Source organism: Loxodonta africana, chromosome 9 (genome assembly GCF_030014295.1).
Source record: "Loxodonta africana isolate mLoxAfr1 chromosome 9, mLoxAfr1.hap2, whole genome shotgun sequence".
Classification (NCBI taxonomy): domain Eukaryota; kingdom Metazoa; phylum Chordata; class Mammalia; order Proboscidea; family Elephantidae; genus Loxodonta; species Loxodonta africana.
Window position 1 is genome coordinate 50,183,572 of NC_087350.1, and position 26,230 is coordinate 50,209,801.

Sequence of the window (26,230 nt, forward strand, 5' to 3'; positions counted from 1 at the left end):
TCACGTTGGGAATGATCCAGTCGGGGAGAGAAGCATTCATCCAATGATCATCACATAAACCAGCGGTTCTCAAGACCAGGAGCTGAGTTTGCCTCCAGGGGACATGTGCCAATGTCTGAATACATTTTTGGTTGTTACAATTTGGGGGGAGGTGTTACTGGCATCTAGTGTAGAGGCCAAGGGTGCTGCTAACCATCCTACAATGCACAGGACTGCCCTCTACAGCAAAGGATTTTCTGGCCCAAAATGTCAATAGCATCAGGTTGAGAAACTGTGACTCAAACAAATGTAAAATTGCAACTCTGGCAAGCACTGTGAAAGGTACACAGGCCTGGGAGCCCTAACAGCAGATTTAACTTGTCAGAAAGGTATGGAAAGTTTCCCCAATGAAGTGACACTTGAGTCAAGATCTGAAGGGTAAGTAAGAGTTGATCACATGAAGAAGGAAGGGAGGAATATTTTAGGCAGGGTAGAACGCAGTCTCTTCCCAAAAGACCTTACTAATCTATACTCCTTCAAGCCTAACTCCCCATATCCCTGAGAACACTGGATATTATCATTCTTTTTGATCTTGTCAGTCTGATGGGTGAAAAATGGTAACTGATGCATTTCTTTTTAGTATCAGATACTGTCTTATGTATACGCTGCCTAACGTATGCAGCTACCTGCTGTATCCCTACAGAGTTCAACAGGGGCACTAAACAGAGAAGCACTCACTGGTCACGAAGTATGTCCCCATCCTGATTAGGGTAGAAAGCAAGCTTGAAAATCCGATTCATCACGCTTCGCTCAATGGCCAGCTGGGCATCCTGAAGCTGCTCTTCACTGGCATTTTGCCATATGACATCCTGAGCCATTGCCCCATAAAGAAACTGCAGAAAATCTTCTACCTGAGCAGTTTTATCATCAGCTGCTGTGAGTTTCTGAAAGTCTCCAATGCAAAATAATAAAAAGTTTCAGTAAATTATCTGAATAATTTTAAAAAGGAAGTTATAGAAATAATTTTAATCACTAGCTATGCAGATACCATAATCTAAAGCCAAAGGTATGTCTGGGTTTGGTTTATTTTAGAAGAATATGCAGGCAAATCATTAAAATCAAGAAAAAAATAAGACATACATCCAAGTTTAAGAGCAAGGAGTTTGTTACAAAAACAATTCATTTTAAAAAGTGAAAAAAATTTTATAGATTCAGAAAGTTGTCAATTTTCCCAATTTTTTATTAACTACAGATATTCAATCCAGGTTAAAAAGGTAATCTATTTGTTTGACATCAAAAGTTAATTATTAAGAATCTATAAAATAACTCTCGGTATTTAAGGAACTGTTCTAAGGCATGTAGGTACTCAAAACAAAAAATTCCAAAATCTTTTCAATAATATACAGCTGAAGAGGCATTTAGGTACCGTGAATGAATTCTCTGATCTTCTTTTCTTTGCTCTCAAGCAGTAACCTCACACAGACGGTAGTAAAGTATCTATTGGCCACCTCTTTGTCCCGCAAAACCCTTTGTAGTAGTCTTTCCAGGTGAGCCTGTGTGGTCTGCAGTCCTTGTCGACAACGAGTTAGATAAGCGATATACGGGGCCCTCTTTCTAAAAGAAAAAATGCATTGCAGGCTATCAGATATACACAGTGCACAATTTCTTTGGAAAATTATTTCATAACCCTTGGTTTTACAAATTGGCATGTCTGGCTGTAGACAATTTTCTGCAGGACTAATCATGCTGTCAGCTCAAGAAACAGAATTAACTTGCATGTAACACGGTTTATAAAGAAAATGTTCTACATCCTACTTTGGTGAGTAGTGTCTGGGTCATAGAAGCTTGCAAGCAGCCATCTAAGATACTCCACTGGTCTCACTCCATCCGGAGCAAGAAAGAGTGAAGAAAGCCAAAGACACAAGGGAAAGATTAGTCCAAAGGACTAACGGACCAAAAGTACCACTGACTCCACCAGACTGAGTCCAGCACAACCTGATGGTACCTGGTATCACCACCAACTGCTCTGACAGGTATCACAATACAGGGTCCTGGACAGAGATGGAGAAAAATGCAGAGCAAAATTCTAACTCAAAAAAAAAAAAAAAAAAATAGACTTATTGATCTGACAGAAACCGGAGAAACCCCGAGAGTATGGTCCCCGGACACCCTCATAGCTCAGTAATGAAGTGAATTCTGAAGTTCACCCTTCAGCCAAAGATTAGACAGGCCCATAAAACAAAACAAGACTAAAATGGGCATACCAGCTCAGGGACAAGGACAAGAAGGCAGGAGGAAACATGAAAGCTGGTGATGTAGAACCCAAGGTCGAGAAGAGGAGGGTGTTGACATGTCATGGGGGTGGCACCCAATGTCACAAAAACAATGTATTGTTTAATGAGAAACTAATTCACTCTGTAAACCCTCACCTAAATACAAAAAAAAAAATTATCTTGCATGTTTGTGAAAAATACTATCTATTGGGCTGAACACTTAGCAACCTAACTCACTAAATGTTACTAAGTCCCTTTGCATAGTTGGTCCACTTTATATTGAAGCATGATCTCCACATTGGTAGGTTATCATATTTACCAGAAACTGCACTATGTCATTAAACATTCCCCACTGATTATTTACTTATGGTCTAAATATAACAATCATTGGAGCACCTGTTCCCCAAGCCTCAATGTCTCTTCATGTCCTAAGCATCTCAGTTAGTTTTTCTCCATAACCATTAGCCAAGGACTGGCAGCAGACAAAGGGTAGCCATTCCTAAGCCTACTCCTGATTCTCTGATCCATGGAAGTAGTCTTTCCCATCACCCCTGAAAAAGGAAAATGATATCCTAGCTATTCTGGCCTCACAATACAGCCATACTAAAGCTGCGTTAGTGCAAAGCTAAAGTAAACCATGTTACTCTACTAGTAAGAGCAGCTTGTTTATGACTACATTTCTGGGGTAAATAATCAAATGTATTCCTCAGAAATCTATACCCAGGAAAGCATAGCCAAGCATTCTGCAGTAAGCCTAGATTCGTTTCTGAATAATGACTGAAGAGAAAATACAGATGCAATTCAGGTCTAAGAGCTGAACAGGTTGGGTCAATTACCTGTAGTCCTCAGCAATAGATGCCAGCAGTTTCCTACAAGTCCTATTATCAAAGCGGCATACACAACGCATTGTTTCTTGAAGTTGAGCCATTAAGTTCTTATCTTGTAAATTAATTGCTTCAGCTATTTGAACTTTTAAGAAGCATACAATTTCATTGTCTAAACAAATGAACAAAAAATACTAGTAAGAAATCTGTTACTGTTGAGAATTTCCATGGGCACATATAGCTGTAACAGCTCTGCATACAGCTCTGGTTTACCATGTATCATTAGCTATATTACCACTCCCATATATAGAACCATTTAATTATAGAACTGATTAATGAACCATCAATAATCAAAGTGCCCTTAAGTGATGTAATATAAATCCATTACACTGAACCATATGGAAGTGCTGTACAGAACTAAACACAGTTAAATACTGGCAATTTCATATAGTTCAACCTATAAATATAGGAACAAATAAACTATCATGCAGCAACTTACCTTCTGGGTCTGTGTGGTCTGGTAAACCATTCCTTGAATGGGTTAGCACTGGGAAGGCAACAGAATCCGCAGAGCAAAGAGCAAGCCTCAGTTTCTTTTTTGCATCTCTGAAGAATGAGATTTACAAAATGTATTAATAAAATATACTAATACTAACAAAAAACACTAACATATTAATTTTCTTAACCAGAGATGGTCACATTTTAGAAACATTTACTACAAAAATCAATATGCTACCTGAGGACTCAAATGTTCCAAATGGACAGAAATAAAGATAATTTTTAACTTGCTGACACCTCACTTAAAGGAAGAGAGTTTCTAGTTACCCATGAAGCAAGGCTGTGAAAGTACTCTGGGCAAGAATCATTCTGTAAAGTCCTCAGTCAAACAGCAAATCCTTTCTAACTTCTGTCATATGCTGAGCTCTATGCTGGGTATGTGGCAAGAGTACAAAGATCATATTATGCCAGTTGGAGGGGACCACAGAGGTCATCAGACCCCACCACCACCAAAATAAGAATTGAATCCTTTCCACCTCATCTCTGGAGAAACGCTGATCCTACCACAAGACAAGCTCGCCATCTGACAAGAAGCCTTTTCAATTGCTCTGTGTTTGAAAGTTTTTTGTATCGAGCCAAAATCGGCTTCCATTTAACTTTGAACTGCTGACTAAATACTACCTGGTGGTAGAGCACACTTCAGTAAGGTGTCGCCCTCCACAACAATGCAGTTCTTCATACTGGGAGATACAACTGAGTTTCTTTTATCTGCTATAACCTGTGGCCCTTTCTGTGGGCATGGAACACAGCTTCTTTAGAATGTCCAGACCCACCATCCAAAGACAACAACCTAAGTAAACACCTTCGAGAACAGGGCAGTTTGCTCTTCCTCTGCAGGCAGACGCACTTGCCACCTGATCTGACTAGCTCGGAATCTTTCCCTATTCGTTTTCTTCCTATAAAATGACTAATTTAGAAATCAAGCTGATCAAATATAACATTCACCCACTTTGCAAAGGCTCTTATGAAATATATAATGGTAAAGTGACCTGGTGAATTTAGCAAAATAAAATAAGTCATGGTCAGAAAATAAAAATGCTGTCTCACTCTCCTCCTAATTTTACTATAGAAAAAAAGTTATAAAGCCTCACGTTACTTGTAAATAATATGCTGTTTGGACTTTGCTTTAAAATGACATGGGGGGTTACATATGAAACAATACTGGCCATGGATTAATTAACTGTTGAATCTGGGTAACGGGTCCATCATTGTATTCTTCTATTTTTGTATATTTCGAGAATTTCTATAATAAAAAAGTTAAAAAAAGAGAGAAGGAGAAGCAGCAACAGAGATAAAACCTTGTAACTCCACAAAAAATGACTGGTGTCTTAAAACTGATGCTCCTGGCAGGGAAAGTAGAGGTTCCTATGAAACAAAGGCCCCTAAAGTCATGTTCTTTCTCAAGCCCAGTTAAAAAGACCTGCCCAGGGCATGAAGGAATGACAAACTGAGACGGCTCCAATTAGTTTACTGGGGACAGCTAGTCATTCAACAATGTGGCAGTTGATCCTGCCTAATTATCTCAGTCCCCCCCCGGACATTTCTCACATGGGCTGGTAGCTTTGAATGGACAGAAGCACTGCCACTTGTTTCATTTAAATTACTTATGTGCCCCTTGTGTGCATGTGAGTTTTTTAACCCTGAATTAAAGCCTTCATCTACAGCAGGAAAAAAAAAAAAGGCATTTCATTCTTATCTCTCTCGGTTATATACATTTATCAGGTGACTCAATCACTTGAGTAACTACAACGGTAACCAAAAGTGCAAACCCAAAAATCCTAAATTCTGTAAGAGGAATTACCTGTAAGAGAAAGCCGAGTCCTGGGGGTGGGCTGCTTGGCTCGCAGAGTCTGGGAGGTCATCAGCCGAGATGTTCTGCAGTGCTTCATCACGAGGAGAGTCATGTGCACTTTCCCCATCACCCATAACCTCTAAACAAACACATCCCCCAAAAAAGGATAGCCAGGTTAACTCTGGGGTATTCTGCCACTAATAAGTATTCAAAGCACCTCATTGACAAATCAGTACTATATTGTGCAATAAGAGTAGAGTTCTTTAAAAAAAAAAAAAAACCTTCAAGCATTTAAACTTAAGTTATTGATAGCAACAATAATATATCAAGAGATCAGTTGTTTTGAGAAGAAAATGGTTTTACTTCTTGTACCAACCCTAACATAGAACAATTAAAGTCTGTATTAACATAATAAAGTTAATATTCTGTAGTCAGAATCACTGAACCACAGAATTGAAAGGGACCTCAAAAATTATTTTACTTAACACCCTCATTTTATAGACATGGAATTCTGCCCGGTCAGAAAATGGCTTGCTGTAAATCCCTTGGTTAGCTAGTGGCTGAGGTGGACCAAATGCTCAGGTCTCCTGATTCTCCTGACAAGAGTTCCTTCCACTATACTCACAAATGAGCCACGGGGCTAACTCACAAATGCAGCAAGGACAGATCTGTGTTCTCAGAGCTGTCTTTAGTTTTTAATTAATCAATCAAGGGTAGACAATACGCACACATATAAAATCAAAAAGAATAAAAAGGTAATAAAGATATTGCGGTTTTGGGGAAAATATCCTTATTCTTACACGATAACTTAATTTCAAATGCTTCAGGAAAAAAGAACACGTGGCAAAAATTGTTAAGTCTAGTAGTGAATATATGGACCTTTACTATTCTTATAATTTTTCTGTTACTCTAAACTTTTCGAAATAAAAAAAGTGTGGGAAGGAAAGTTCTCCTCTTCCCTTGCCCCCTGTAGTGTGCCTGAGTCTTCCTCAAGGCCAACTCATGTTACCAGTTTCTTATGAATTCTCCCAGGGACACTCTATGCACATTCAAGCATAAATATATACAGTATACTATTTATGCATTTATACACTTTTGTTACCCACTTAATTTATTTTGGGGACTATATCATATTTTCTAACAAGCTATTCAGTATTCCACTGTGAGGAAAACAGAATCCTTTAAAAAATAAGTCCCAAGCAACAATGGATAACCTGTCCTAAGAGTCTGCTTCCACATGTATACTGAATCTAAATAACCAGATAAAAGCACAGTTCTGCAGACTATGAAAAAGAACCTCCTCCCATTAAAAAAAAAGCACACCCTAAATTCCCTCTGGGCCAGTAACCTCGGCCTTATGGGATGACAACTCGAACGCAGCTGAACATCTGGGCATACCCAGGCATAGTGGGAGAGTATAGAGAGGGACAGCAATTCAATTTGATTTGGTTTGAAATACACATTCCTCTAGCTATTCTTTCTTTTAAAGACTACTTTTAATTACCTTTATCATTGTGATACAAAAGTTACTATTCAAATCTTTATCATAATTATCACCTGTACTTTCATAGTTTGCCATTGCTCCTTCACTGGGGCTGGTTCGTTTAATGGCATTCCTGTATTTGTCCAGAATATCCTCAGCGACCTGAGCTTGTGCACTGAGTCTAGGGCTGGGATCATCTGCAGGGGGAAAGGACAGTATGTGAATTAGCTCCCTTTGGTTTGTACCAATGCTGATGTTAGTACGACACCAGTAGCACAATCCCAAGGGTGGATTAGGAGGTAAGACTTAAAAAGAGCACATATCTCAATGTTAAGAGGCACCATGCAGCTGCCTACTCATCCCATTTCTAGGTCTGAGAGCCTTGTGAAAGCAGGAGACTGGGAGGAGTAGCTCCACTTTCTCATCATTGCCAGAATTCTGCATGACAGTGTCAAAGTTCAGTGCAGACTGAATGGATGACGGTTTCTAAAGTGCTTAGACCCAGATCACAGTTATTAGCAATTCATGCTAACAGAACTTTCAACAATGCGTTTTTATATGCAGACTCCACTTATTCAGACATCTCCATGCTGAAGGAGGAAAAAAAGAGGTAAAGTATCCAAACTTTAGAATTAAGCCCTTTTATATAATAATAAAAAATTTCTTACTCCATTTTCCCTTAATGAGTTTCTCTCTCTACATCACATTTGAGAACTACAGATGTTTATATTCTGTCTCACTAAGTCTCACCATGACAGTGCAGCTGCTGGAATAGAGCACTTTTGTGCTGCAATGGTGTCAGAGGCACTCCTAGATAATCTAGACATTCTTGGGGAGTGCTGGAATTGTACCTGGGATGCACAGAGAAAAAGCTTATCACAATCACAAATGCAGCACTGTTTATTGACAGGACTGTTACATCCTGTCAACAAAATCAGCACATTAAAAATACTTTCCTGGAGTCTAAAACGGTAGAGTCATTAATTAACTGGGTTGTCAAAGCAAAGAATTGCTACAGATCTATGGGACAAAATTAAGTTCCATAGTCAGACAAACTCTACAGACAGCTCTAGGCCAAGCAGTTAATCATACACGTTCACATTCTAGTAGAATCCCATTTTGTGTTTGTGTGTGTGTGTATTTTAATAGCAGCTATTATTAACAATAGCCAACATTAAGCACTTATCAAGTGCCAGGAAGTACTATTTACCCAAATTTTATAGTAGAGGAAACAAAGGCACAGAGAGGTTAAGTAGCAAGCCCACAAGCTCTTCTTTTGTTTCTACGAAACAAACATTTGGTATTCATATCTTGTAAAGTAGTAAACTATGGAGAAAGGGTATTTCCGAAGTAATTTAACCTGTCTGCTATAATGTATTTGAAGGCATGATAACATATTCCTAACTAAATATGACCTTTTTCAAAATATAAATTGACAAAACCTTTATCATTTCAGAGTCTTTTGGGGCAGGGGGAAGTACTTCTTGGCTATTGGTTTCGAGTGTGAGGGAAGGCTCTGAAAAAGGGGTGGGACACTTTGACTAAACACAGTAAAAGCCACAATATTGCTTATGCCCTTTATTACTATCACACCATTCTTGTAAATGTTATCCCAGGGAAATAATTAAAACCAACAAACAAAAAATGCTATCAATACAAAGCTGTGTGCAGCATTTTCATAGTAAAAAATTAGAAACAATTTAAATATCCAAATGAAAGAATGTTGATGCTGTAGCAGAATATGATTATTTTATAGCCAATAAAAATGATTAAAAAACCAGCTATGTCTAGTAGAAATAAGGAGAGGGTTTATGAACAACATGTGATTAAATAAAAATAAAAAGCTACATACATACTCTGATTTAATCATGAAAAAACCACATACAGATATGTGAAAAGATGGGAGAATATAAAAAAAAGCAATTAGGGTGGCAGGATTATGGACAGACTGGTAAGCAATTTTCCTTTCATAACATTTTTAAATTGATTTAGTAATTTTTAAATGGGTCATTAATTAGGTCTGGATACCAATGTCTGCATCCGAAGGGAATGTAAACTGCTTAAATCATACACCAAGAAAATAAATTATTTCATGAAAAAAAGTTACTGTTTTCTAGCTAGCTTCTAGTCTCAGCACCACGAATCAAGAAGAATATTAAACAAAGGCACAAGTAAAAATGAGTACCTTCTCCAAAGTTATTCAGTATTTTAAAAACAAGAAATTTCATTAAGAATATCTCCCTTTGTAAACTTTGGTGTTATACTAACACTAGTAACATAAATACCCCGCCAAAAGGACAATGTCTTTCCAATTCTTCCCAGTCAGACTGTAAGTTCCTGAAGAACAGGGGTCATGTGCTACTGGACTTAATACCCACAACGCTTAGCACAATGCCTGGCATGAGTCAGATATTCACCAGGTACCTACTAACTGAGCAAAGTTAAGTGCCTGACTGCTCTCAGCAGGAAACTATGGCCTATAAGCACATCTCCCTGCTGTTCAAAACCCTGTATTTCAGGGAGGTCACCATATCAGATAAGGCAGGGATGTACATTAGGACACAGAAATAGACCTAAACATATAGGACTAAATATTAGAATAAAATGCATTAAAATGGGATTCTACCTGCACTATGCTGAACTCTTTGAGGAGGATGTTCTTTTGAAACTTATCCCATTTTTATATAATTTCTTCATTTTAACTTGGTAGGATAACATATTTAAAATCAAGATAAGAAAAAAAGAGGTGAGAAATTAACTTCCCCCTAGATGCGCCATAGCCAGGGGAAATAGTACACTACTACCAAACTCAGGCTGGGTCATTAACACTACCTCTCAAACTTTTCCCTTCTAGGACACTCGTTCATAACGTGCCACAAAGAATCTGCAGAAATACAAATGCCGAAGAAGGTAAGAACTCAACTCCTAGTTATACTTTCCTCTGGTTAGACTGCAATGTTAAAATGGTTCAAGCTGAAAAAAACTGGTAAAGTTTATAAAGCTTTTATTATAATGGTTGGCATTTATGATACTGTTTGAATAAATACTTTATTACCAAAAAAGAGAACATTCGGTAAAACAGGATTTCACTGTGATCCTGAATAATCAAGAACAAACTATAGATGGAAATAAATTTAGAGTTCTATGATCAACATTAGAGAAAACTTCTCAATCAGTGATCCAAAAGATACGGCATGCACAGTACCAAAACCGTCACCAGACTTTCCTAAAAAGCACCATGTTTCATCATCCCACTAAGTGTCGAGTTGAATGATATGCCTAGAGGCTCACGATCAGGGGCCTCATCATAAACAGAAGTTATGATAATGAGGATGATGATGGTGGTGGCGGTCTGCAGGAAGAGCACACTGAGCTTCACTGTGGCCATCAAATGGAAACCACAGTGCTATGAAGAACATAATCCCCACTGTACACACACACTCTTCTAAAAAAGGCAACGCTTATGGCACCCAAGAAAAAGTGTTATGAAATATGTGCTCTGGGAATGAAGGAGCCAGGAAGTCCATGGGTCTACAAACCTGTGAGTGTTGAGAATCTGTCAGGCCCCAGATCATCTTTGTCTTTTTCTTGTTTTTCTTTCTTTCTAAATGGTATAGGAGCTGGAAATTAAATAAAGTCAGTAGTGTGACATATAACATACTGCACTACTCGGAAGACAGCAGTCATTTTGGAGTTACTGGTGGGCCAATATTTCTAAGTGAGAGGAGGCTGAAAAGTTTAAAAGCTAAGGAATCATGAGCGTCAATTGATAATTGTTCTTAAGATAGCATTGAAGGTTCTTAAATTAGCTTTCAGAATCTGCTTTGGGGTCAAGAATGATTTAATAGGAACTCATTGGAAATAAGTAAAAACCACTGCCTCTTAACCTCTGCTCATAAACAACACACTCAAAACTCAGAGCATCATTCTCTCCTCCTCCTCCTCAAGTGGGCTTGAGTATGGCGTGAAAGCAACTTTCCTCAGCTCCTCAGTGCCACAGTTCTTGAGAGAGGCCTTTGGAAGAAGTCTCTAGTTTTAATCCTGTATGATCCCTCCCCTCAGGAAGAGATGCTTCTGCCAACTCAAATCTCTTGTGATGCCAGGCTATCACAAAAAAAAAGCAAACAATTGTATACATTTGCCTTCCAAAATAAACACTAATATTTAAGGTATAAACATTCTCAATGAACACAGACATAAAAAACTTAAATTTATTCCAGGAATGTAAAGGATGACTTTTCAGTATTTAATTACCAGCAACATTCCTTTTTTCCTGCAGTAATTAACAGCAATACATAACTATGTTATAGGGTATTTAAACAACCGTGACCTGCATGATTTCCATTACTGAAACCACTATCACTTCCTGCAAAGAACAAGAACTGTCATTTCTAAAGCTCTGCTTTAGTATCCACTGACTGGAACCATTTTATACACACTAAAAACAGGTGGAAATTTAGGCCCAGCAAGCCTCACAGAGCAGTTGAGATACTGGGTCTCTGAAAGAGATTTTGGGGCTTTGCTTCTTGTCACTTATATTGCATTCTAATACTTTAATAGAATTACCTTTAGGCATGGCTGAAACAAAACGTTTTCTCCACCATGGTCTGTTCCTGTCTGATTTCTCATCATCGCTATCTTTGCGTTCTTCAGCCTGTAGAAAGAGTTTGATGCTTTATTTGGAGTTGGGTAGCAGGATAAATTACTATGAAAAAGAGTTCAGTAAGTCTGTGAAATGCAAAAACCACTCCTGTTTGCCTTAAAACTGCTCTTATTGCCATGAAGCCAAATTCAAAAAATCAAAGTGTACCTTGTAAGCATCAGACTGTGATCGCCTTGATGGCAAGCACTACCTCATTATTCTTAGTAATTCCAATGCCTGATACAGAGCCTGGCACATAGTAGGCACTCAATTAATACTTACTGAATGAATAATGGTTAAATGCAATACAAATAAACTCCAGAGTGGTAGCAGAGGTGGTGGTGGTAGTACTAATAATAAATCCGTGTATGTATTACGTGCAAATGCTGAGAGTAAGGATATATATTATCTCGTTTAATCCTCAGAGTTGCCTTAAAAGATAGGCACCATTATGAAGTTCTTTTTATCAATGAGAAATTATCAGGCTAAAAAGGTTACCTCCCTATCCTTCCCAAAGTTACAGAGCCTATATGTGGCACAACTGGGACTCAAGCCTAGATGTGACCAACTCCAAAGTTCATGTTCTGAACACCAATTACATTATCATTAAGGCTACATATCAAAGGGCCTGGACAGTAATTGCCTTTACTGGCCTATCATGTGACCTAGTTCTTCATCTACAAAACTGGGAGAGCCAAAGCAGACAGATGAGGGCATCTGTGCCAGGGAAGCGTTGGCAGTGGGAATGCAAAACTGGTTACATACAGGGGGACTGATCAAGTAAGTAAATGCATGAAGAATAATGAAAGTAGGTTTCTCACTGTTGGAGAAGAGAGTTATACATACAGAAAGGGAGAAAGATAAAATTAGATTTCGTGTTGTTGGACTGGAATTGACTGTACTGGTGTGAGCTTATGGTCCTCAATATAAATATGTACATAGATATGTACAGAAATAAAAACAAATGTAAACATATGTATGTATATGTGCATACATATATTCCCTAGTTCTGCCCACAGAGAGAGATTCTGGGAGCAGCAACACCTCTATAGCAATTAGCACACTTAGTACTCAAATCTTGAGTTCTAAAAACAATTTTCCATTAAAAAGAATAAAGGTTCATTGGAGAAATAGCTGATTCCAGGGCAAGGGCAGGCTAAGTACAAGACAAGCTTGGCACATTTTGTGCCAGAAAGCAATGAAATGTTCAAAGAGTGACAGGGCTATCAGGAGCCAGCTTGAAGGGGCGCCCACTGGCCAAATCAGTAACAAGTGAGCTTTAAAATAAATGATAGTAGTAATAAACCTATTGACTAAAATAGAAAACTACAAGACTACAGATATAAATTAATAAGTTGATACATTAGAAATCTGATGAAGAACAAAATATTTACATAACTTCAAAGTACTTCTCCACAAAGTACTTATTAATTACAAAGTGGAAAAGAGTAACTTTACAGCAGCAAAGACTGGCAGAAAACACCTCCATCAAGTGATCTAAATGAATACCATACTGATGGGACAAATCAAAATTGTGCAGTGATGGAATGCAATGAAAAGAATGCAGTGTTACTTTAGTGATATTCTTGCCAAAGACGAATGACCTGAATCTAATTATGAGAAAACAGCAAACAAACTAAAAGTGAGGAACATTTTACAAAATAAGTAGCCTATAATTTTCAAGAGTGTCAAAGCCACCAAAGTCAAGGGAAAACTGTTCTAGAGTGACAGAGACTAGAGAGACCTGACAACTAACACAGCACATGATTCTGAAAGGGATACTTTCACCATAAAAAATGGCACTGGGGTAAGTGGGGAAATAATGAACAGTGTCTGAGGATGATATAGTAGTAACGTATCAATGTTAATTTCTTGATTTTGGTGGCTGTACTAGGAGTATTCAGAGATGATGGAACATCAGGTTGGCAACTTACTCTCTAACAGCTCGGGGAAAAAAAGTTCTTTGAATTGTGCTTCCAACTTTTTTATAACTTCGTGATTGTTTCAAAATAAAATACCTCATCTAACCATCCCAGAGAGATACTGTGAGGTTTAAACAAAATTAGATATAAAATTGTTTGGAAAAAAGAGTCACAAAATGCAAAATACTATTACTACAAAATCAAAGTTGCATAGGTTTCCTGTGGGTTATGATCATTGCCTATCAGATTGACAAACCATCTTTAATCATGATTATTGGCCATCTTTAATCCTAGATTCATATATTTCACTTTAATTCCAGACATCAAGAGAACTAAGCCAATAAAACACTAAAGCTGACCACAGTTAGCAAATTCTTCTACACAGCCTGTGTCCATACCTCTCCTCTCAAGGAGTCCTTACTCGGGGATGAAGATGATGAGTGAGGTGCAGCCACCAAAGAAGTAGCACCAATGGCTGCAGCCGGAGGGAGTTCTCTCTCTTCATTCCCTGGACGTCGGTTCCAGCTAGGGTCACTCATGGGTCGTCGGACAGAAGACACTATATCAGAGCTCCTGCTGCGAACTAGTCTCTCAGGGTACGAATGTCTTTGCTTGAATGCCTCCAATTCAGCTGGAGTTAAAATATGTGAACCAAAGTTTGGCAACCTGGCCTCATGTCCTCCCACTGCTCCTTCTAGGATTGGGGGATCCGGCGGTGGATGCGATGGCCTAGCATAGTGAACCTTTGGTCTTACCACAGCAGGAGCCCCTTGAACACAGAAAAAGAGTTTTGCAACTGAGACACAAATGATCCAACAAAGGCGTTAAAAAAGGGTATTGGTTTCTTTCTTCTGCTCATGCCCAAGACAAGAGTCAAGAAGTTCATTTCCCTAGTTTACCTTCATGTGAAGACAGTGGATCAAACATGGCAAGGAGAGACTCTGACTGAGAAGGAGGAGAGGTCAGCTGATGGGCACCTGAAACAGAATATCAAACTGTGAAACCAACTCAGAACTTGCAGGGCTCAAGTATTTTTTGACAGCTTTCTTTTTTTAATTAATTAGAACTAGAGGGGCATGCCAGAAAAAAAAAAAGAATCTAATAAATATAAAATTCTGATTATTTCACATTCATTTTATGTTTTTAGTCTATATAGATTTTCATTACATTTACATGGTCTGGATATGCACATGGCTATGACTTTTAATGGCCAAACAGTGCAAAGAACACAGAGTCAACAAAATCTTTAGTCACAGCTTCCCTGAGTCTCACCTCCCCTACCTGTAAGAATAGGGCCAATACTACCTGCAGAAAAAGGTATAAAGAAAAAGCTGTAAAATTTGGAATTCTAATATTGCTCTCAGAAAATAACTCAATAATTTAAAAAAGACTATAATAAACACAAACACTACACTACACCATGAAACAATTTTAACTGTTAAAGTACAATAAGCTACAGAGTAAAAGATAACGACTTCTTTAAACATATAACTAAACAACCAGGAATGGACGCATTAAAACAGATAAATACGTAGAAGCTAAAACTTTCAAATATATAAAAGGAACTGTTAATCTAAACATTTTCAATCTAAAGCTATCTTTTTTGATAATAAGTGATAGTACCTTATGCCTTTTGATTTTCCTTTTCTACATTTTATTTCCTTTTTCAAAATTATAAAAATAGTCTATCATTATGAAAGACAGTTTATAACAGCAGTTTTCAAAATTTTGGTCTGAGGTCCTTTACACTCTACAAAATTATTGACCCTGAGAATCTTCGTTTAAGTTGGCTATCTCTATTAATTACTGCATTAGAAATTAAAACAAAAATTTCAAAATAATTTGTTAAAAAATAACAATCATAACCCCATTAAATGGTACCACAAATAACTTCTTTCAAATGGAAAATAACTCTATTTTCCAAAACAAAAACTAATGGGAATAATGGCACTGTTTTACATTTTTATAAATTCCTTTAATGTATGGCTTTAATGGAACACAGGTGGATTCACATTTCTACTTTTGTATTCAATCTGTTGCTATGAATTGTCTTGGTTGAAATACATTTAAAAAAAATAACTGGCTTCACACAGATATGTAGTTGGAAAAGGGATGATATTTTAAGAGCCGTTTCAGATAACTGTGAGTATTATTCTTTAATACTTTACTAAGTCTTGATAAGAAGTAGTTTTTTAAAGGTTAGCTACAATGTGGGATCTGGAACCACATCAGTGAACTTTCTGCACTCTTACACTGAAATTAATCAGTCTATGGTGGTACACTTTGGATGGAATTTTTTTCCCATGCATGATTTTATAACATTGATCATCTGGAAAACACTCCCAATATTGACACATTTCATTATACAACACTGAAAAATCATATTCTCACTATCACGCCAGTCTCACCAGTAAAGTCTTTAAATAACAGAAGCTGTCAAGCTCACAGATACAAGTTTTCCAAAATTCTAATTTTTATTTGAAAGCCTAAATCTTTTTTTTTAATAATTTTTATTGAGCTTTAAGTGAACATTTACAAATCAAGTCAGTCTGTCACATATAAGCTTATATACACCTTACTCCATACTCCCACTTACTCTCCCCCTAATGTGTCAGCCCACTCCCTCCTTCCAGTCTCTCCTTTCGTGACAATTTTGCCAGTTTCTAACCCTCTCTACCCTCCTATCTCCCCTCCAGAAAGGAGATGCCAACATAGTCTCAAGTGTCCACCTGATACAAGTAGCTCACTCTTCGTGAAAGCCTAAATCTTATCATTGGCAACAAACTCTACAAGTGACAGGCTCACTTTGTTCATTTTTGAAAATATGTCTGCCAAATACCCAAGTGAGCATAACCATACTTTGCCTGACAGTCCTTCTTTCAAGTAAAAATGGTGTTTCATGAGAAACAAACAAATAAAATGGCCAGTTAAACTCACAACTCAGACAATCATACAAGTGCTTTTCCTTGCAACATCTCATATTTCGGAACACAGCAAAAATGTGTGAGGGGTACTTCCCATTTTTTCACACAGAATATTAAAAAGACGTGTACTCACGGGTTGAGATATAATTAACACATTTTTTTTTTTTTTTTGCTTCATTAATGACATTCTTAAGGAAAACCTGTTTTTTTAAAACTACAAGTGAAGAATACAATGACTGCTAGTGTAGTTTGATGTCACTGCCTTGATTCATGCTTAAGGCCCCAGCAGTTTTACGCATTTTACTTGTGAACCATTAGTACAAATGTCAACACAGCGAAAACAGTAAACAGCCCCTTAGTATTATTATGAAAATAGTTTTGACCTTGTACCCCCTTCTTTTGAAAGGGTCTTGAGTACCCTCAATGGTCTATGGACCATACTTTTGAACTGTTGTTTTAGGATAGTTGTTCTCAATTGGGAACGATTTTGCTCCCCAAGGGGATATTTGGCAATATCTGGAGACATTTTTGGCTGTCACAACTTGGGGCGGGGGGGGGGGTGCTGTTGTTAAAGAATAGGAATGTCACTAAACATCCTATAGTGAGCAGGATCAACCCCCAAAACAAAGAATTATCTGGCCCAAACTGTCACCAATGTTGAGGTTGAGAAATCCTGGTTTAGAGCAAATAAAAATATAAAAAAAGACAAGGTACTTCAAAACCCAGGACCCAATATATAAAACCACTGTTAGCATTTTGGTATTTCTTTCCAGCTCTTTTTCTATGCACAGGTTTTTTTTTTTTTTTAAGCATTTTATTATCTTGTATATAAAATTTTACAAAAAATTTTTTTCATTTAATATTATGTTTTAGGTATTTCTTCAAGTTATTTCATATTTTTTAAAGTGTTGAAAAAATAGATATATAAATTCTAATGAGCGGTTATACCAAAATACACTTAATCATTCTATTTTTTAATTGTAAGTTGTTTCCAATTCTCTGCTAATATAAATATTATGAAGAATATATCTTTGTGCATAAGATGTTCTCCATACATGGAAATGCTTCCTTATAATCGATTCTAAGAAGTGGATTAAGTGGGCCAAATTTAGAACATTTAAGGTTTTAAATACATACTGCTAAATTATGCCCCAAGTTCTTATACCAATTGATATACTATCACCAGCAATGTATAAGAGTGCCATTTCTCCCACAGATCTGATCATTTTAAAAAAGCCATTCTCATTTGCCCTTCTTACCATGGGTTACTTCATCCATGTCTGGACTAGTGACAGAATCTTTACCCCCAAAATCAGAGCTGCATTCAGATCTCAGGTCTTCGATTTTATTGGGAATATCCTCAGAGGTTGCACTTATGCCTTTAAAAAAAATAGTAAGAAATAAACACCAAGAACAACAGAATAACCACACAAAAAGTAAATGAAGTTTGGAGAAATTTAAACAGTCTCAAATTTCGAGTGTCTCAGTTCTGTACTGGTGAGATGTTTAATATTACATCCTTTATCCTACTATTGCTTAAACATACTTGATTTGGACAACATAATCAGAATTATCATGTGATAACTAAATACAGTAGCAGAGGCTACCAAGAACAGAGAAAAAGTTGTAGAGGGAACATACTACACAGACTGTTCACCAATTACTTCAAAGGCTCTATAAAAGTCACATATTAAGTTCTCGTAGATTTTAGGTCTCATAGAAATAATTTTGTTTCCTGGAAATTACTCAACTCTTAAATAAAACATCTCTTTAATATCAACTTTATAAATGGGGGCAGGGGAGGCAGCACACCTCAAATCCTTATTCCTTAAAACAAGACAGACATACCCGACACAACACTGAGGCCTGGTGTGCTGGGGCGGGAACTGACCTCCCTGACATCCGTATCATCAGATGTGCTACCCAGTCCAGAACAGCTCTCCAGTTCTTGCAGACGCTCTTCCTGCTTTAGGTCTGGGGCCTCTAAATAGAAGACACGAAGTATTACATTAGTGATTCTGTTAGCGTGCCACAGTTTCAGCTTTTGTGACCCAGATGACGAAAGCTACCAGGCCATGAATGAAATCAGTGTAAACAGATTTATAAGTCTGGACCAGCTACACAGTTAGTTAGACCAAGTGGTAGCAGAGTCAAGATTGTCAGTTCTGTCCCAATACAGGCCAGTTCATTGTGCACAGATGAATACTGTTTCCAGATCATTAATCTCATAAAGTATGCTGCTGGCTAAAATATAAACTGGACACTGGACAAGCGAATACAGTATGGTTGGCATTAAATCAACCACTTCCTAAAAACTCCTATGCATGCTCCACAGATGGTGAGCTAGACCCACTGTCTCTTTACGTAAAGGTTATTAGCATTTAACTGAATGCTTTAACATTATGAAGTACAGTCAAGGATCACTTAATTATTCTTGAGCCAAAGAAATCAGATAGAACATAATACAGATATATAGTTACTTATATCTGCATTCTAATAGTTCACATTTATTTGAAGACTTCAAAATCAAGAAAAGTTGAAATATAATGCATACGAAAAAACACAAAAGACTTCAAATACATTTATAATAATTCTGCACAGAATAATTCTCAGGACTCCAAAGTCTCAATTTCAATGTATTACAAAAATATATTAAACATCTTTTAAAGAGTTAAGTTCTCCCCTGCAATAAACCTAAACATGCTTACTGGGCACCCAACCACTTAGGATTTGAGCTGTGTTGCTATTTCTATCCTGTGAGGTCCCTCACGGAACACTGATGAGTTATACTAACATTTGCTTCCAAAATAACTGAAGAGAGAGTCAGAAAGCACCTACCATCTTAGCCTATGCCATCCAATGCTGCATTTTTTCTTAATGGATAGAAAATACCCTAAACTAATTTTTCATTTGGAATTCTCAATAAGTGATTGCCTCATACTTGTCAAATGCATATTTGACTAAATGTACATAAAATAGAAATTAAGATGCCTCACATTTAAAACTTCTGTGCAAATGAAAAAGTAGACAATGACAACACACTAACCTGAGTCACTTGGTAATACCTCTACACTCCAAGCTTCACTGGTTGTCTCTGATATGGTAGAACCAGTGCAGGGGTCAAGAAGCACTGACCCTGAACCTGGTAGGCACAGCAAACTGCCTAACATGTTCTCTGCTGCTGCACCTGTGTAACCGGTAGGGAGCAAAGGATTAATGGAAGATCCTGCTGGAAAGGGCAGGGACAACGGAGAAAGACCAAACACTAAGCTAAGAAAATCTTCTCTCTACTACCCACAAGAAAGAAGCCAAGGCAAGAATAATTTCAATCAATAACACAAATTTCTCACTTTGGTCACAGTGGTTCAGCTTCCTTTTCATCAGCTTCCTCCTATTCATCTTTTTCTCCACAGATAAAATACACATTACTAAGTCATTTCAACTAACTTTCACCTTGGTTTTACAACAAAGTTTATATGTGTCCCTAATATCTTTCTAAAATTTATAGTCCTATAAGGATTAAGAGGAGCTCTGGTAGCACAGTAGTTAAAAGCACTCGGCTGCTAACCAAAATGTCAGCAGTTCAAATCCACCAGCCACTCTGTGGGAGAAAGACGCGGCAGTCTGCTTCCGTAAACATTTACAGTTGGAAACTCTATGGGGCAGTTCTACTCTGTCTTATAGGCTCACTGTGAGTCTGAAACAAGTTGATGGCAATGGGGTTTTGACAAAAATTAAAAACACTCAGACAGATTTAACCTCAGAGAGTTATACTGGCCAAATATGCTATCTTCCAGCACATTAGCCACATACTCAGAGCAATAAAACATATTTGCAGTAAAATACACACCTCCTCTAGAGTGTTCATTCAACTGCAAATACAGTCTATTGTTCAAATACAGCCACTGCCAGAAAAAATATTACTTTGACATCCGGAACAAAGTAATGTAAAACCAATTACTATTTACACCACTTAAAAATACAAATACCAAAAACCAAACCCAGTGCCATCGAGTCAATTCCGACTCATAGCGACCTATAGGACAGAGGAGAACTGCCCCACAGAGTTTCCAAGGAACACCTGGCGGATTCGAACTGCTGAACCTTTGGTTAGCAGCCGTAGCTCTTAACCACTATGCCACCAGGGTTTCCAAAAATACAAATAGAAAGGATTAAACATTAGTGTACACGTGCATTAAAAATACCCACACTCAGGCTGCTCTACTACTTCCGATTAGGCTCAATAAAAAATGATTGTACTTCAGGGCATGAAAAGTTTTGGAAAAAAATTATTGGTAAAAGTTACCTTTTAAAGATATATCGTGCACTAATTACAAATAAAATTATTGGTAAAAGTTACCTTTTAAAGATATATCATGCACTAATTACAAATAAAATAACGTCTAGAATTTGCCTAAATATAATGGGGGGAGGGGAGAAAAGGGTAGTGGGTGGCAGTAAAGATGAAACAAAATGGCCATGTGTGGCTGTAGCTGCTGAAGCTGAGTGATGGGCAAAATAGGCTCATTATAGTATTTTTTTATTTGTTTGCAAATTTGCATGATTTAAAATGGAAATCAAGGTGGTGGTTACAAAACTGCCAAACCCTTTCAGTACTCATAGAACAGTACCCTGAAAAGGTTGTGAATTTTAATTTAAATTATATCTCAACAAACTTGACATAAAAAAAGAAAAAAATTGGCTACCCTTTGGAACAGAATTAATCTTTTCAGAGATGAGTTAATATTTTTAGGGAACTTTTAGTATCATGTTATGCCAAAAGATTTTATGGCTATAATCTGCAAGAATTTTCATCTTAAGGTAAGGCATTCAGTCTCAAAAGGAGAATATGCTAATCATAGACAGACTAAGAACATACACTATACCCTGCAGACAAGACTTGATCAAAAGCTAACTGGAAGGATTGGTTTTCCTTTCTTTTTTGGATGGGAGGGGAGTGTTAAATGGAAAAAGGAAGAACACTATATTTAAGTACAAAAATGCCTTGCTACATACAGTTATCATAGGCTCCCCACTGGTGCTAATACGCACACCATGTTTGTCAAAGCACTCAAGCTGCACTTCATGAAGCGTCAGTGGATATATGAGTATCTAAACAGCAATCTTCCAAAGACATTAAATGGCAGTTACCTGCAATTTCCTGCAAGCGATCTTCATCAATGTTAGGGTCAAAGTCACTTCCCAAGACATCTGTACTCCAAGTCTCACTCACTGTTTCTGATATGTCCCTATCATCTGTTAGGCCCATCATATCACGAATTTCAAACTTCCTTAGCTTATCATCAAGATTATCTTGTGTTGTGGCTGCCAAAATCAAAATCAAACACTTTAAAAAGGTAGCATAGCTATGACTTTTTAATCAACTTTAAAGAACTTTATGTTTTTGAATTTCAAGTTACATGTTTTATCATTAACATTGGACACTAAGTACTGAATTATTTCCTCATGGATGCATCCATCTCGGAACATATGTACTCCCCCTTACAGCAGATTAACTGGGGCTGTTGATGTAATCAATTATCTCCCTGTATCCACTTCCTTTGCAGGGTGACTCTGAAGCTCGTCCCAATAACAGATGGGATATATCTCCCTTCTCTTTGAATCTGCACTGGCCTTGTATCTTGCTTTGGTCAACAGGGTGAGGAGGAAGTGTACTAACTGTGAGCCTAGACCTCAAGAGACCTTATAAACTTCTGCTTTCTCTCACTCCTGCTTCTCCCATGAGAACAAGCCTAAATTAGCCTGCTGGAGAATGAGGGATCCCATGGAACAAAGTCAAGGTCATCTTAGAAGAGCCAGACTCCTGCAGACCAGCTGACCCCCAGCCAAGTTTAGCAGTTCTCCCTACCTGACCACTGGTAACCACAAATACATGAATGAGCTCAGTCAAAATCAGAAGAATCACCCAACTGACCCATAGACTTGAGAGCGAAAATAAATGTTTATTGTTTTAAATCGCTAATATTTGGGGTGGTTTGTTATGTAGCATTACTGCGGCAATAGTTAACTGATAAACTCATATTAAAGGAGAATAGTAATAATTTTCAACTGACTTGGATACCTACCCCTCACCATTCTAGAGTTTTTCTCTCTTCCATTGACCAGTGAGAAGCAGTCTGCAACTTGCCTCAATTCACTTCTTAACTTGTTTCTCAAAGCGTGAGAATCACCTAGATGGCTTGTTAAAAAGGTGATATCCCTTCAACTTTTGTCTTAAACCAATATATTATTTTAGGTTTCTCTGTTATTTGCAGCAAATTTAATCCTAACTGATACACTGATAAACCAATCCAAAAAAGCATTATTTTTATTCAAGCCATAAACACTCCAAAGGCAATACTCTTTTCCTTTCTAAAAATGGGCCGAAAGAGAATTTTTAGAAGTGAGACTTGAGAAATGGCATTTAAAAAAACCCTCTAGGTAATTTTTATACACAGTAAAGTCTACTAGCAGAAAGGTTGGTGGTTCGAACTCTCCCAGAGTGGCCTTGGAAGATAGGCCTGGTGATCTGCTTCCAAAAGGTCACAGTCTTAAAAATCCTATGGAGCAGTTCCGCCCTGCACACAATTGGTCGCCATAAGTAGGAATCAACTTGATGGCAACTAATAACAAAGTCTAAGAATCACTGCCTCAAATCCTGTTGCCCTCACCATTCTCTTGAAGGCCACCAATGGTATTTAAATAAACAAATCCAAAGAACTTTTTCAAATTAATCTTCCTAAAGCACAGAATGATATCACCTTTACCCCCTCATCCTCAGCGAACCAAAAACTTTCAATGGCTTCTGGCTTGCTACTAAAACACAGACTTCTTTCTCTCTACAGTAGGGATCCACCAAGTTTTTCAATCCTTAACTCTCTCCTTATTCTCCTAATGGATAGTTCCTGAGTAAGTACTATGGTTTCCCACCTCTGTGACTTGGCTTATATTATTACTTCACCTAGAATGACCTCTCTCCAATTCTGCCAGCCCAATGCCAGCCAGTCATTAAGGCTAGTATTTCTCCCAGTAAGCTTTCTCTTACATTTTCAACCACAAGTACCTGTCACTGAGAACTGCCAAAGCACTTTTATAACACTTTTAATAATTTGTATACCATTCCCAATTCTACTGCAAGTTCCTTGAGCCCTGAGTATTTATCCTTGCATCCCTTAATTACTATACAACTGAAATATCAAATATTACAGAATTTAAAGTAATATTTGTTAATTATTCTATGTAATTTAAGCCTAAACAATTCACTTACCAACTAAACACATTTTTAAGAACTGAAGAAACTATAAATAAATGCAAGTTTAATGGTCTTTATATAGCTAAATTTATTCTCTTATTGAATATAGCCAATTTACATGCAAGCACACTGTTTATTTTACAACCAGGTAAATTCTCTGCTACTTGAGCAACTGTGTTCAACTTCACTTTACCTTGTTCATGTTCTAATAGCTGTAGAGCTTCAACTCCATTACTCCCAGAAGGTCCTGCTCCAAGTTCTGATACAGACTCTCCTTCCAGGTCTAGAGAGGACACTGAATTGGAGCGATTTGAAGGACCTAGAGAAATGTTTTTACTGTGAGTAATTGTTTTAAAACAGTCATGAGCCACCATCAATTTTTCATGCTTTGAACAGAGACTAAAGACTAACTAAAGTGCTTTTAATACGACATTTGTGCCTTAAAAACATATATGTCTACACATTGCTAAGTGAAAGAAGACAGTCTGAAACTATAAGCCATTCTGGAAAAGGCAAAACTATAGAGACAGTGAAAAGATCAGTGGCTACCAAGGGTTCAGAGGGCAGGTGGGGAGGTATGAACAGGTGGAACACAGGGCATTTTTAGGGCAGTGAAACTATTCTGTATGATATTATAATGGTGGATACGTGATAATTATGCATTTGTCAAAACCCATACAACTGTACAACAGGGTGACTTTAGTTAATAATAATGTATCAATATCATATAATCAACTGTATCAAACATACCACACTAATCCAAGATGAGGGACCCTGGTGGTGCAGTGGTTAAGAGCTCACCCTGCTAACCAAAAGGGGTTGATAGTTCGAATCCACCAGCTGCTCCTTGGAAATCCTATGGGGCAGTTCTACTCTTTTCTACAGGGTCGCTCTGAGTCCGAATTGACCTGACAGCAATGGGTTTGGTTTGGTTTTTGGTTTAATGCAGGGACGTTGTTAACAGGGGAAACTATGTATGTGGGGTGAGGGGAAAGGGATCATATGGAAACTGTGTATATTCTGTACAACTCTTCTGTAAACCTAAGACTGCTCTAAAAAATAAAGTCTATTTAAAAAATATATATGTATGTTTAAGTGTATGTGTGTGTAATACACACACACACACGTTCTTTGAGCCTGCAATTCTGTTTCTAGGAATTTATTCTAAGGAAATACTCAAAAATTAATCTAAGGTTGCTCACTGCAGGGTTTCTTATAATATCTGCAAAGTAGCAGCAATCTAAATGTTTAATCATAGAAAAATGATTAAATAAATTATGATATCTCCATGTGAAGGTAAAGAAAACAGTCATTAAAAACCTTGTTATTTAAGAATGTTAAATTACCAAAGGAAATAATGTTATACTGCTACACAAAACAAAAAAAGATTATAAAAAGTATAAGCTGAATTTTGCTATAAATATACCAAAATGTTAACTGCTATTACCAGAATGGTGAGATTACAGATGATTCAGTTTCTTTACCGTATTTTTTGGAATGAAAATATTTAGTTACGTGTTTTTTTTTTAAAAAGTTAGATAAAAGGAAAAGTTATTACATTTCATGTTTATTTTTAAATGTCAGTAAATGCAAACCTTTTCCATTAAAAAAAAAAAATGTGTTCTAGTACATGGAATGACATATTCTCACTTCACAGTCTTGGCTTTTAATTTTCTTTCCTATTTCCATTTTCAATGTTTGTTTCTATTTCATAAAGTTGTGAGAATATGTGAAGAAAGAAATACAGATCATTAAAAACTATACACAACATTCTGAAATACTTGTGAGTCTATCTTTTTCCATTTAAACATGCATTATATCCCTCTAAAGGAGCTCTATAAGCTTTGGTGTATATTAATTCTGGAGACACAAAACCTGGTGATGTTCTATTTAAGTCTCAATGATGACTTACATCCTCTCCATTTTATAGCATCCAAGGTCTCCTACAATCTTAATTTTAGTCAAATAACAATCTTTACAGCCAAATGTTCAAGCTCCTTAGAGGAAAATTTCATTACTCTCCTCAGTGAGAGGTATAGATGGCCTAATTATAATTTATAAGGCTCCTTTAAAGAACACACAACAAATACTACTTGAATCACACAACTCCTTGAATGAAGTAACCCTTCACCTTCAGATATTCCTTCCAGATTATCACTGCAGAGGGAAAAGCGCAAGGTTTTATCAGGTTTACCGTGGAGTTTGTTTTCATCAACAGGGACATCTCCTTGCCCTCCATCAGAAAGTTGCATATTTAGGACCTGAAAAACAAATACCAATAGTTTATCACAACTGAAAGATTACTGATAAGAAAATAAACCACAGCAAATCCATATTTAAGTTCTTTTTAATCTTAAATTATCAGTATTAACTAAAACCAACTTATAAGGTTCTATTCAAGCTTCTTAAGTACCCCTGGAATAAAAGAATATCAGTTACAATAACTGAATCTATGCCTTTCAATCGCCCTTCCAGTGTTAGGGAGGCCCTGGGCAGTGCTTGACTGCTAACAGAATGGTTGGTGGTTTGAGTCCACCCAGAGGCACAATATGTTGAGTGAAATAAGTCAGTCACAAAAAGA

The 26,230-nt window shown here is 37.2% G+C and overlaps 1 protein-coding gene across 4 annotated transcripts in view; it reads right to left on the minus strand.

The window, feature by feature from the left end:
- Positions 1 to 26,230, minus strand: part of GAPVD1 (GTPase activating protein and VPS9 domains 1) — an 82,952-nt gene that overhangs the window by 25,315 nt on the left and 31,407 nt on the right. The window contains exons 8-23 of one of the 4 annotated variants that reach the window (XM_003407735.4): positions 25,781 to 25,910; positions 23,843 to 23,968; positions 21,549 to 21,722; positions 19,444 to 19,584; positions 18,246 to 18,380; positions 17,657 to 17,776; positions 14,373 to 14,450; positions 13,872 to 14,242; positions 11,476 to 11,563; positions 10,449 to 10,529; positions 6,984 to 7,106; positions 5,436 to 5,565; positions 3,576 to 3,682; positions 3,089 to 3,248; positions 1,406 to 1,593; positions 718 to 931 (exon numbers count right to left, since the gene is read on the minus strand). In XM_003407735.4, the coding sequence (XP_003407783.1) occupies positions 718 to 931; positions 1,406 to 1,593; positions 3,089 to 3,248; positions 3,576 to 3,682; positions 5,436 to 5,565; positions 6,984 to 7,106; positions 10,449 to 10,529; positions 11,476 to 11,563; positions 13,872 to 14,242; positions 14,373 to 14,450; positions 17,657 to 17,776; positions 18,246 to 18,380; positions 19,444 to 19,584; positions 21,549 to 21,722; positions 23,843 to 23,968; positions 25,781 to 25,910 (2,366 nt within the window). The remainder of the gene's footprint in view (positions 1 to 717; positions 932 to 1,405; positions 1,594 to 3,088; positions 3,249 to 3,575; positions 3,683 to 5,435; positions 5,566 to 6,983; positions 7,107 to 10,448; positions 10,530 to 11,475; positions 11,564 to 13,871; positions 14,243 to 14,372; positions 14,451 to 17,656; positions 17,777 to 18,245; positions 18,381 to 19,443; positions 19,585 to 21,548; positions 21,723 to 23,842; positions 23,969 to 25,780; positions 25,911 to 26,230) is intronic. The other 3 variants (XM_010587627.3, XM_010587629.3, XM_010587628.3) reach the window with 3 other exon arrangements.